Here is a 12,647-nt window from a genome sequence, read left to right as displayed (position 1 = left end):
CGCTAACCTTAATCCAAGTCACAGCGACTGATATTAAAATGGTTCAGATATTTACTTATTTTGTCCTAATAAACTGCAAGAAATGTCACATGTCTAATGTTTCTTTAAACATAGACAAATTAAAACCTATAAACGTGTAAATCCCATTCAGTTTTACTTCTCTTCAAGGCCCTAGGAATTTATACTTTTTAAAGAAAAAAAAAACATCTCTTACCTCCTGGAACCTGCTCCATGAAGATTTTTATGAAACCATTCTCACTGAAAGAACCCAGATACTGGACAATATTTTTGTGCTTCAGATGCTTATGCAATGCTATTTCTTCATGTAGGGGCTGGGAGTATCTAAAAGACATGCAAATGTCGATGAGCTAATTATGTAGCCAGATTTTAGCACACAAATTTACACAGTACAAATGGAAAATGTCAGCCAAATATATGCCCATGTATAACATCAAATATGACCATCGAAGGCCTTTATTTCTAATAACATAAATTTTGTGAAGTTGGAGCCACAGTAGAGGTTGAGGGAAAATGTGTTGGGCCTTTCATATATTAGGTTGGTGCAAAAGTAATTGCTGTTTAAAAGGTTAAAAATCATTGCAAAAACCGCAATTACTTTTGCACCAACCTAACAGATTAATTCATTTCTAAACCTTTTGTATACATTAATTCATGTCTTACAACAACCCCCATGAGAAGGTACTATTAAGGTGACCATTTTACAGATGAGGAAATTGATTCACAGAGAGGATGCCTAACCTGCCTAAGATCTCAAAGCTAGCAAGTGACAGAGCTAAGATTTCTACCCAGGAAAAACTGGAGTTATCCACACAGCTCACTGCCCACATTAATACGACTTTGGCCTCATAACTTTATTATGGCCTCATAATATAACTTTACTATTCTAGGAGACTCTTGCCCAGGAAAACAAAAATTGTAAATAACTTTCATGCTCATTCCAGAACTGACTAAAAGGCCCACGCATCAAGTTTTCAATGGAAAATATAAAACCATTTATATCCCAAGTTTCCTTGAGCCCCTTGCCTCGAAATCCTCACATTATTTTTGCCCACTGATTCTATCGGGCTTTTTTTTTTTTTTTTGAAACTTACTACCAACCAAGACTCCGCACTGAAAGACCAGTGTTAAGTCAGACTTCAAAATCACATATATGGTATATGCTGCTTTATCAAATTATAAAATGAAAGTATTTTATATTTCTGGAACAGACAGAACAATACTTTTGATGATTGTTTGAAGTACTATAAAATGTAGACTCTTAACAATCCTGAACCCATTGCAGCTCTAGTATAATTATTGTATAACTAACTATGGTAGGGTGTCAGCAATGATAAACAGAGTATCAAAACGATTGCCTACTTTTTTTTCTGCCATACAATGAAGGCTACAGGTGTGAAAGGCACACCTAAGACATTAAATATAAATCTGATGCCTCATAACTTGCTTCAGTCCAATGTACAAGAAATGCTCAGCTTTTACAATGGCAAATCTATATAAGCAGAATGGATTTTTTTGAATGCCAAAACAAATACTAGAACTGATTAGTAAGGAATAATACTATTTTCATGAAGCTTTTCGGGATAAGCTATAAGCTAAAGTAATTATCAGAATATAAACATCCAAATTTATTTAAGGTAAAGAAACCTTTATAATCTGTGAAGTATTACTCAGAAAGCTGCCAATAACAAAAAAATTGACTTGTATATTAGATCTTTTACTCATTTTATCTTTCTTTAGAATTTCTCTAGGGACTACAAAGGCAGGTAGGTATTAAACTGAATCCTTTAACGGGATATCAATTAAGGACAACATCACCATTTTGATAATTGCTTGAATGAGATAACACAAGAAATAACCAGTATACAGTGTTACCAATATGATACTTAGGTAATGGCTGTCAACTATCAAGACATTTGCAAGTTATTGTTTCCATGGGGTTTAAAACACGTTATTGATACTAGTTAATGAGACTGCTCTTAATATGCATGAGATAAATTAGTGGCAAATATTGGGCCTATTGTTAAGATTTAGGAGATCAAGACGACTAAAGCACCTTAAGCAAATGACTAACTCAGTTTATGATGAACCTAAGGGCTCCCACCTCCTGACCCTCTGTTGAAAATCAATCACAAATGTTTAAATGTAAGATCCTGGAGAAGCAAATATACGTCCGTTCCACCCCCTCCACCCTACCCCCCACCCCCCCACACACATTATTTAACCAAAAGATAGCGCAAAAGTTACAATAATAGTCAGGATTCATTCTAGCTAATAATAAGAACTCTTCTCTAATATGGAAATGATGGGTAACACTCAGCAATTCTCATTAAGTGTAAGTGAAAGCGTGAGTGACACGCACAGAATAAGCATGAAATTATCATTTGTTTAGGTCAAGAAGCTCTGCTTGTCTATCGGAACTATAAGGAAATACTATTTTTTCTTAACTAACTGTAACAATGGAAGGAAGAAATGGCATAGATAGTCAGAGATGCTTATATACTCGTGTATGTATCTATATTTGTATATATCCAGCTTTGAAATCATTAACCTACCATTGTCTCCAGAGCCCCTCCTCTGAGTCAAATTCCCACTACAACCATCTAAACCACTATTTTCCACCTTGGCTGGACATTTGGGAGGGCTTTTCAAAACTATCATATTCCCATCCCAGAATTTTGGGGGGTACAATCTGAGCATTAGTATTTTTAAAAGTTCCTCAGATGGCTCTAGTATCCAGCTGGATGGAGAATAACTGATCTAAACAAGTAGTTCAGGGGTTTGAAGAATGTTAGAGGGGAGGCCAACCTGAGGTTAAGAATTACTTGGGCTAGATTATAACAGTACACTTGAAATCCACTACCTCTGCCTTACAACTCTGACAAAGTGTTTATAGAGTGTGAAGGAAACACAGAAGACACTGTTTCGGTTGCTGTGATCCTTTATTACAGATGGCAGTGCTTAGTGTATGCTGCATTATGTATTATTCACACCCATCCCAGTACCTTAGTAATTATTCTAGCTGCTGTCTTTTTAAATGCAACATCGAAACCTCTCCAGGGCACATAGATGGAAATACCCTTGTGTGTTGTATCTCCCAATAACATGATTGATTTCATTGTAAGCTTCTTTTATAGGGAACAGGAAAATGCCCTGTGCCACCTGTTCAAGAGAAGGGCCTGTCATGCACATGCTTTCAAACAACCCACATGATGCCAAATGCATGACCTTTGTTACTATTGGTGGGCTTTGCATGTGCATAGTGGTGGTTGAATCAACTTACGCTACAAAGCTGATTTTAAAAGTGGTTTTCTCTAAGTACCTTCTTATATTCATCTGGTGGTGGGAGAGGATGGGTTGCTGAAGATTAGTGAGTTTGCTACAGCAATTTGATAGTGATGACCCTTTAACTTGTATATTGTTTCAAAATCTAGTCTATGTACATATTACTTAAGAATAATTAACAATTATTCTTATGTACACATCACTTAAGAATAATTAATAATAATTACAGGAAAAATTAATAAAAATTTTAATATGACACATTTGTATATATTAATCTTGGTATTTAATGAGTAATTTCTATCATCATTTCATAAGAATTCATAAATATGTCTCATGAATTAACAAACAGGAAACTGTAACAATAGCGGAGAAAACATGAAACCATACACGTGGCAGACAGAAACAGCTGTTTGTCTACCGAGTATCTGTTCTTCCCTCTCTCTATGATGTTGTTTGGAAAAACAAATGGGCACCTATTAGATTGGTGCAAAAGTAATTGTGGTTTAAAAGGTTAAAAATTGCAAAAACCACAATTACTTTTGCACCAACCGAATACAATGCCACAGAGTTCTTAGCCTCTCTTATAGTTAGGGACAGTTACTTTTGGCTAACGCAACACAGGTAAAAGTATGCTGGACATTTCTGGAAAAGTTTGTCTTTCTTTTTCTTCTTCGTGCCTGGAATACAGATATGGAGGCTGGAAGCAGAGTGGTCACCTGTGAAAGGCATACACTAAGAATGGAGAGGCAGAAAGAGAGAGCGGGGACCTTTGACACCGGTTGCATGGGAGAGGATATCTTTTTCTGCTTGGGGTAGTCAGGGAAAGCCTCTCTGATTGCTTGAAATTTCAATTGAGAATTAAATGATAAAAATGAGGCAATCCTGCTGAGATCTGGGAAATAAGCCTTGATGTGCTTGATGGAGAAGGAGACGCCAGTGTGGCTGCAATGGAACAGGTGAGGCCACAGAAGGAGGCAGACGTCTATGCCAAGGGGACTGGGTTTCATGCTGGTTAAGAGTCCACTGAAGTGTTTTAAGCAGTAGTGACATGATGTGATTTCAATTTCAGAAAGATCTCTGTTGGTTCTCTGAGGCAGGGTGGAGTTAGGGTGGAGGAAAGAGTGAAAGCAGAGACAAGTTACAAGGTAGTTGCACTAGGGAGTCTGGTGGGAGACCTGAAGGCTTAGACTAGAGTCTTGCGGAGTAGATGTGGAGAGAGAGAGGAATCCAAATGAATCCTAGGTTTCAGCCTGAACAGCTAGATGGATGGGGTAACCTTAACGGAGATACGGAAGAATACTTCAGGTAGAGTACATTTGGGGGTAAAAATTCACGGTTCAGTTTTGGCCATGTTAACCTTGAGGTGCTTTTTAGATTTACGAGTGGAGAGGATAGGTAGCAGATGACCCAGGGAACTCCCGAGAGTGTCTTTTTTGAAGAAAACTGATCATGTGACCTGACCATAATGGTCAAATAAAAGGGAACTTCCAAGCTTCTTATATGCTGGACTGGAAACTGGAACCTTTGTTTCACACCATTTCTGATAATGTTTATTCCCCATCTATGCATATAATAAACCAAACATTATCTAATATAAACTGGGCCCAACACACACACGGGTCCATTCTCTTTCCTACTCTTTAAAAGTCCTGTCCTTGGTACCTCAGAGCTACTATCCTTTTCCATCAAAGTCTTGTCATTGAATCCCTGAATGATACAGCAGCTAAACCTCAGAGGGAACTAATTAAAACGATGGAGTTTTAAGACAGTTTCATTACTTAGAATATCAACAAAATATTTTCTAAAATGCTACAAACAACCAGACATACCTTAGAAAACAGCTTTTTATTAACCCCAATTGCCGTACCTGCTATCTCTTTCTGGGATTTCCTTAATAGCGATTCTGACTTGGTTGCTCAGGTCTCGACCTGCATAGACTATCCCGTAAGTGCCTTTTCCTAAAACAACTCGGTCACCATTTTCATCATGTTCATAGTCATACTACAAAAGGAAAAATGAGGAGAGAAGATTAAAACATTAGTTGTATTCTACATTTTCAACATCAACTTTTTCCGAGAGCATTTCTCCTTATTTTGTCAGATGGTTTTAACAGGGGCGACAAATTCTAAAATGCAGCTTCAAGAACCAAGAAAGAGAGACACTCTCAACAAATATAAAGCAGCTAGTGTGTTCATGTTTTCACTACTGTTACAAATACAGAGAGGATGATGTTATTTAAATCCATAAAAGTGTTTCTTCAAAAGCTCAGTTGGATCCTTTTACCCACTAAATCCTGTTTTTCATTGATTCTAAGTAGCATCAATACCTATCACATCTAATTACTCTTTCTTTTATTTTTCAGCTTTTGGTGCTGTCCAAGTTTTTCACACTCTACCAGGAGAATAAAACCACTGAAAGGCTTTGGATAAGAAGAAAAATTTGAGGTCTTACTAGTTGACAATGATAATGTAAGGATTCTTTCTACATCATGCCCAATTCCCCAAGACGAAAAAACACTTTAAAAATGAAAAATAGAGGAAAATTTTTATTTTTGGCGTAAAAAGGAAATCTCCATATCCCTAAACCCCAAACTATCAAGCGTATCAGTCAAATATGAAAAAACTGGTTCAAAATAAAAGGCATTCAGAGAGCATCTGGTAGAGACTTCCTCAGACCTGGAAGCATCATCCAGAAAGGACTATCCTTTGTCTCAGACTGGAATTACAGGACGTAGAGACCTCAAATGATTAAGCCCTATCTTTGTAGATATTCAGTGTAAAACTACAGACCCACAGGAGAGCTGATGAGAATAAGCTCCTTCTACTATCCATATTTTGCTTGAGTATAAAACTGGCAGCCTACACACAGCTAGATTCAACTCATTGAAGGATTTCATTAAAAAAAAACTGGAAAAAAATCGATTTCTAACATTTATAAGCTAGCAAATTTAACATTAATGCTGACGAATAACCCAAAAGAGGACCATGATTATGGACTTTTGTACTCACAACATAGTCTTAAAATATATAAAGTAGAGCTCATAAAATTACCAAGAAAAGTAGACAAACATAAACTACAGTAGTATTTAATAGAACTCTTGAAAACTGATATATCAAGAAAACAAATTTAAAGTAGAGACTCTAATGGCATAATTAACACATTTGACGCAACATATACAGAGGGAGCCCTGCACCCAGATAAAAATTCCTTTCATGCATATATCAAAAATATATAATAATTGGTGACATGTTAAGCCACAAAAAAATTTTCAACAAATTCCAAATAACTGATATCATAAAGACCATGATGTTTGACCACAGGATATTAAAAGTAAGATAGCCAACAAATATATTTGAAAACTGACTATTGTACTTTAAAATAATCAATGAATTGCTCAATGAAATGATTGTAGGAATTACAAAATAGTTAAAAAGAATGACAAGGACAGCATTATATGTCAAATACCCACAGATATGGAGGTATATAAATGACAATTTTCATGGCCTTAAAGAATTGCATTAGAAAACAAAGAAAATGTTCAAATGATTAAAGTTCAATGGTTAAGTCAAAGAAATATAAAAAATAATATATTACTCTCCAAAAACAATAAAAGGGGGCTTCTTGTTTTGGCAATATGGTAGACTAGTTACCTGAAAACTTTCCTGCTAAAACACTGGGATAAAATAAAATATATATATATATATATATATATATATATATATATATATATATATATATATATATATATACTTTTAAATGTCTAGGTGGGCTTATAAAAAAGTAAAGAATACCAGAAGCTAGAGGTAAAGAGGAAAGGAACACTCAACAGGTAATCACAAGAACTGATGTCCCTGCAGCCCCAGGTGTGGTGATGCGGGCAGAGCTGTCAGTCTCATTAATCTAGGGCAAGGGTTGGCAAACAATACTGTAAAGGGCCAGATACTGAAATTTTCACATTTGTGGGCCCTACAATCTCTGTGGCAACTACTCAACTCTGGCACGGTAGCATGAAAACTGCCCAGTCAATATACCGGGGCTGCCAAAAATATGTATACACATGACTTGTATTCATCTTTTGTTATCAGTATATATTGAATATTACAATTTTAATACAGCTTTTTCCTTTCTTAAAATGTGTAAACTTTTTTTTTTTTTGGCAACCTCTGTATATAAACAAATGGGAATGAGTGTGTTCCAATAAAACTTTATTTGCTAAGAAGTGATGAGTTGGATTTGACCTTTGGGCTACTATCTGTCAACCCCTTGTCTGGGACATTAGTCTTAATGCCCATGAGGGGATAGGAAATGAGGACTTGTGCCTACACTAGGAGAAGAGCTGGGACACACAAACCCAGGGTTCTTGAAGGACTTTCACTTGGTGAAAGGGCAGATTAGAAAAAAGTCAGCCCCATGTATTGGGAAACAAAAGGCAGTTTGTCTGTCTCAGACTGAGCTCTGAGTGAACAGAAATGAGTCTCCTCTGAATACTTCCAACCATAGGCTGATCTTCATGCTTTTTGCAGTCCACATTTACACTTATAATACCCACAATTGGTCTTGTGCCTGGGACATGCCTGGCATTCCTAGCAGAAACAAAGCAAAAATATTTTACAGGGAGACTTCCTTAACACGGGCTATGCAGGATGCTCACTGGTAATGGACCGAGATTGAGCTCACAATCCACAATTTTGAATATATAAGGAGATAATTCACCACTAGTGAGAGCTGATTTAACAAATATCATCTCTATAGCTTCGTAAAATAAAACTGAAATTGTAAAATAAGTACATTTAATATAAGGTTATAAAATATGAAATAAAAAAACATGAGAAAAAGCTAAAAGATACTCTAAAAAATGATTTAAGACAGAATATAACTTCCAGAAATTGAGCCCTAAAAAGGGAGAATAAAAATAAATTCACATTCAGATATATTATAGGGAAATGACAAAATATAAAATGAAGCAGAGATTAAAAAACAACAAATTACCTACAGAAGTAAACAATCAGATCACTCTGCAAATTCTCTGGGGCACAAAACATTTTCACTTGAGAAATCACTGCCATAGAAAATGAGGAAGGTGTGGGGGAGGGGGTGTTGCTACCAGTTCCAGGTTCTATGTTTCCGGAAGGTTCCCAAGTCTTAATAGGAGGCAATTAGATTGTACGCTCTTGGGAAAAGCTATGCCCAATACTATGCCAGGACTGGGTGAGCAATTATCTCCCTATCATGGACCCGTCTCTGGTTGAGGACAGAGGCCAAGCTCTGGAAAGGAGGTGTCTACTTCCCCAGTGGCAACCCTGAGCATCCATTCCTAGGTACCCAGTGGCATATGAGAGAATACTCTTATTCTGGCTGCTAATGTAAGGCTGATTGTCCTAGTCCAGAGCAGAAGACCAGGTATGTTCTCAGGTGGAAGAATAGGTAGCAGGGATCATTTAGCAATTTCCACAGACAAGGAGATAAAACTGGGCTTTAGCAAAGAGGCAGTAAACATAGTCCAAAAATGCCACCGGAAGGAACCCAAGACTCCACACCTAATTCCTGTGGTCTGAATTTCTGTGACACTGTGCCCTGTGTGCTGCAAATCTACTAGCCAGGACCCAGACCAGCAGGAGGCAGGGCAGGAAGCATCACCAAAGTGGTTCATCTTTGCTAGTGTGCACTCTGAAAGGAATAGAAACCTATATGCTGAAACTAGTATTACCACCACCTTATGTTATTATAATGCTCTATAATTTAAAAGAAAAAAATTAACTTTTAATAATCTACCTCATTTGATGGTCATAATAAGCCTGTGTCATAGTAAGGAACGTCTATGATAAGCTCCAGTTTACAAATGATCAGAAATATCTTTTCCAGTGAAAATATGTCAGCGTTGTAGTTTAAACCAGCTCGTAAGATTCCAGATTTTGTGTTCTTTCCACTACTAATGCTGTAGGGAAATCCTTTTATAGCATAAGAGCTTAAAAGATGAATGTTGGCTCTGTTTCCAAACTCCTGTATTATAAAGGTATTCCAGCATACTGTCAATATCCACTAGACATCCATTCAAACAGACAGCTGGTCAACCTCTGGTGGTCCTCTTAGACCCCATTCTTCCCTTGCCCTTGCTCCCCATATCAAACTGATTGCCAAATGCTGTCAGGTTTATTCTCACTGCTATTGCCCAGATCAGGCCCTTTTTTACTTTTCTTCTGTACTAATTCTACAGACTCTTTTTAGAAACACAATTTTTTTTTATTACAGTATAGTTGGCATACAATATTATATTAGATTCAGGTGTATAACATAGTGATTCAGCATTTAGAGACCTTACATTGTGATCACCACGATGAGTCTAGTAACCAACTGTCACCGTGCAGTTATTATATTATTGACTATACTCCCCGTTCTGTACACTACATCCGTGACTTACGGATTTTAACTGGTCTCCCATCCCCCTCCTCTCATGTGGCCCTGTTCTCCAGTTCATTCTCCATTAAGTCAACAGTGAACTTTCTGAGGCCCAAAGTTCCAAAGTGAGCTTTGCATGTTTATACCACTGCCTCTACTTTATTGGCTCCTTGTGACTTCTAGGATCAAATCCAAACTCCTTAGCTCAGCCTAAATGTCCTTCGGGATCTTATTGCTGCCTGTGTCCAACTTTCTCTCTCATCAATCTCCTCCAAGAACTCTCGGTGAGGTTCCCAAGATCATTGTACATTTACACATACTATGTTTGCTATCTGGGTAATTCGGCCTCATCCTTCAAAACCAAGCTCCAGGAAGCTTTCCTGAACCATCCATCTGACCCTCAAAATCCAGGTTAGGGTCTGGTCTGATGTGCTTCCAAAGCCATCTGCACTCTCTCTCCCATGCATTCATCACTCTGCCCCAATCCACATTCCAGTTTGGACTCTGCGCTCTTTGAGAACTAAGACTTTATCTTTAATTGCTCTATCCTACTCTTACCAATATATGGCTTTAGTAGATGCTCAGTAATTATTTGCTTAATGAATTAATCAGGCTATAGAAAAATTGATAAGAACCTTTTTTTTTTTAATTAGATGCCAAAACATTTAAAATCAGTATCAGTTTACTTTTTTGTTAAAATGAGTTTTGCCACAGGGATATTTATACAGTGCAGTGAAGCATATAAGCCTAGAGATGAAGAGGCAAAAGTTTTAGTTTCCCTCAGGAATCTAAAGCATCAAAAGACTATTCTTTTTTTAAGAGATTATTTATGAGGTACAGAAGTTGACTTCTGTTAGAAGTGGTCATAGCAAAAGTCTAAAGGACTTAATAAGACAAACGTGACTGAAAACCATTCCAGTGGGTAACTGCTGCTTGGTTTCTTTTTATCTCTTCTTTCTAGTCTTACAAGACAGACATATAAATTGAAAAGGCAGGTTTGAGGAGACTGGCCTGGCCTATAGGGAGAGAGAATTATCTGTGTGATGGTAAGAAGAAGTTGAATAGAGCTGGGCCAAGGGCCAAGGGAAGGTACGGTGTGTTAAATGACAAATGTAGACAAAAAGAGAAGCGGGGGAAGGAGTGTTTTAGAAAAATAAAGTGTAAGATTATACTGGTTATGTATTTTGCATTCTATTTCTATGGCAATAGGCTAGCAAGTCAGGTTGTTGCCAAGGGAAACGATTGAATTTTGAAGCAACGATGGGAAGACTTCTAGAATCATCCCTCTATTGTTGCCTGCCCAGAACAATCTATATTGGTGCTGCAAAGAAAATCAGCGTAGGAAGACAATATCGACAAGGCCAATTGACAAAGTCGGTCCTTGCATTGTCAAGGGACTGACAGTAAAACAACCACTTTCTAGAACCCATGCACGTCCCTCTGTACTTAATTACATTAGGTGAGTGGTCACCTCAAAGACCCAAAAAGTAGCCTTGTTAATTTTCAGTTTGTATTGCCATCTTAACATATAAATGTGAAAAACATGAATAACTATTAATAACATTAATAGAATGCTAAAAATGCTGCAGGTACAAATATCTAGTTTGATTGATCTCTCCTCCCTCAGATGTTTATTCAAATATCATCTTCTCAAGGAGTCATCCTGGCTTCCTTGTCAAAAATTGTACACCCCATTACACTGTAACTTCCTAATTTTTTCTCTGCTTTATTTTTCTCCTTAACGCTGATCTTTATCAAACATACCACAAATTTTACTTATTTATGTTGCTAATTGTCCATCTGTCACTAGACTGCAACCTCAGTGAGGGCAAGAATTTTTCTCCGTGTTGTTCTCTGCTGTATCCCCAACACCCAGAATAGTGCCTTTCACATAGTAGGTGTTCAATAAATATTTGTTGAGTGAACTGATGAGATCCACTTGGATCAACAAGTGTGGTATGAAGATTTTAAGCTGAATAAAAACATCTGAAAAAATAGCAGCTGCAGAAAAAAACCTTATCTAAACTTCTTTTGTGTTTAAACAAAGCCTCTTGAAAACTCTCTCTGGGAAATTCAGAACCACTCATACCTGGATGAGAAATTACATACACAAAACCTTTACAAAACTTTCCAGTACCTTCCACTTGTTTCTCATTAGTTTCCCACTGTGTGAGTTCCCTCAAAGTCCAATTAAGGACTTTTCTTATTAAGATAAACAAACTCTTTAGCTGTTCAGGAGCCACTTCTCTGCTTGTTCCCATGTACTGGTACATGAATATACTTTGTCTTATTTCCTGTTAATCTGTCTTTTGTCAGTTCACAAGTCCCCAGTTACTGAACCCAAGTTGGTAGAGGAAAATTTATTTTTTTCCTCCCAACAGAATGAATGAATAACAAAATGGATACTCATATCACACAACAGTGTAAGTGATATATTTTCCCAGACAGTGTGGGAACTGTGGGTATTCAACTTCAGATCTGAACAAAAATAGAAATAGGATGCTAAAGAAAAACAAAGCAGTATAATACTTTGTGACTCCAAATTGATTTAAGTGAATTCTAAACCATAATTTACTGTTTGTGAGGCAAGTCCTCAGAAAAGGAAATGGTAAGGGAGTGATAGATGTTTGAGTCAAAGAAAAATCTTCCCTTTTATCCTGCTTATCCCCACTCCATCCCACAAGGGGTCAACTTTTTCTTTAGCCACACTGGAAATTATGTATAAACAGGTGCACAGGACCAGCTGCTTTGATTGCCTCAGGCTTGTGTCAGTCATATTCCCACCATTTTGATAAACCAGTGAGGTACAGATGCATATAAGAAAAAGGAGGATTTGGGGGAAAAGAGAGGGAAGGAGAGAGAAAAGAAGGGAAGTAGGAAATCACAGAGGTAGAACATATGTATGTGTGTGGGAGAGGAGGGAAACACAGGATATTTTATATTGAGCA

General features: G+C 37.1%; 1 protein-coding gene across 4 annotated transcripts in view; it reads right to left on the bottom strand.

The window, feature by feature from the left end:
• MAP3K5 (mitogen-activated protein kinase kinase kinase 5) overlaps positions 1 to 12,647 on the bottom strand; it is a 180,886-nt gene that overhangs the window by 38,925 nt on the left and 129,314 nt on the right. For all 4 annotated transcript variants that reach the window (XM_019732726.3, XM_074333624.2, XM_019732727.3 and 1 more), the window contains 2 exons: positions 5,171 to 5,304; positions 215 to 342 (listed from right to left, as the gene is read on the bottom strand). In XM_019732726.3, the coding sequence (XP_019588285.1) occupies positions 215 to 342; positions 5,171 to 5,304 (262 nt within the window). The remainder of the gene's footprint in view (positions 1 to 214; positions 343 to 5,170; positions 5,305 to 12,647) is intronic.

This window comes from Rhinolophus sinicus, chromosome 2 (genome assembly GCF_057876585.1).
Source record: "Rhinolophus sinicus isolate RSI-liver-muscle chromosome 2, RSI-T2T, whole genome shotgun sequence".
In the NCBI taxonomy this organism is placed as follows: Eukaryota; Metazoa; Chordata; class Mammalia; order Chiroptera; family Rhinolophidae; genus Rhinolophus; species Rhinolophus sinicus.
This window is presented reverse-complemented; position numbering and strand designations above follow the sequence as displayed.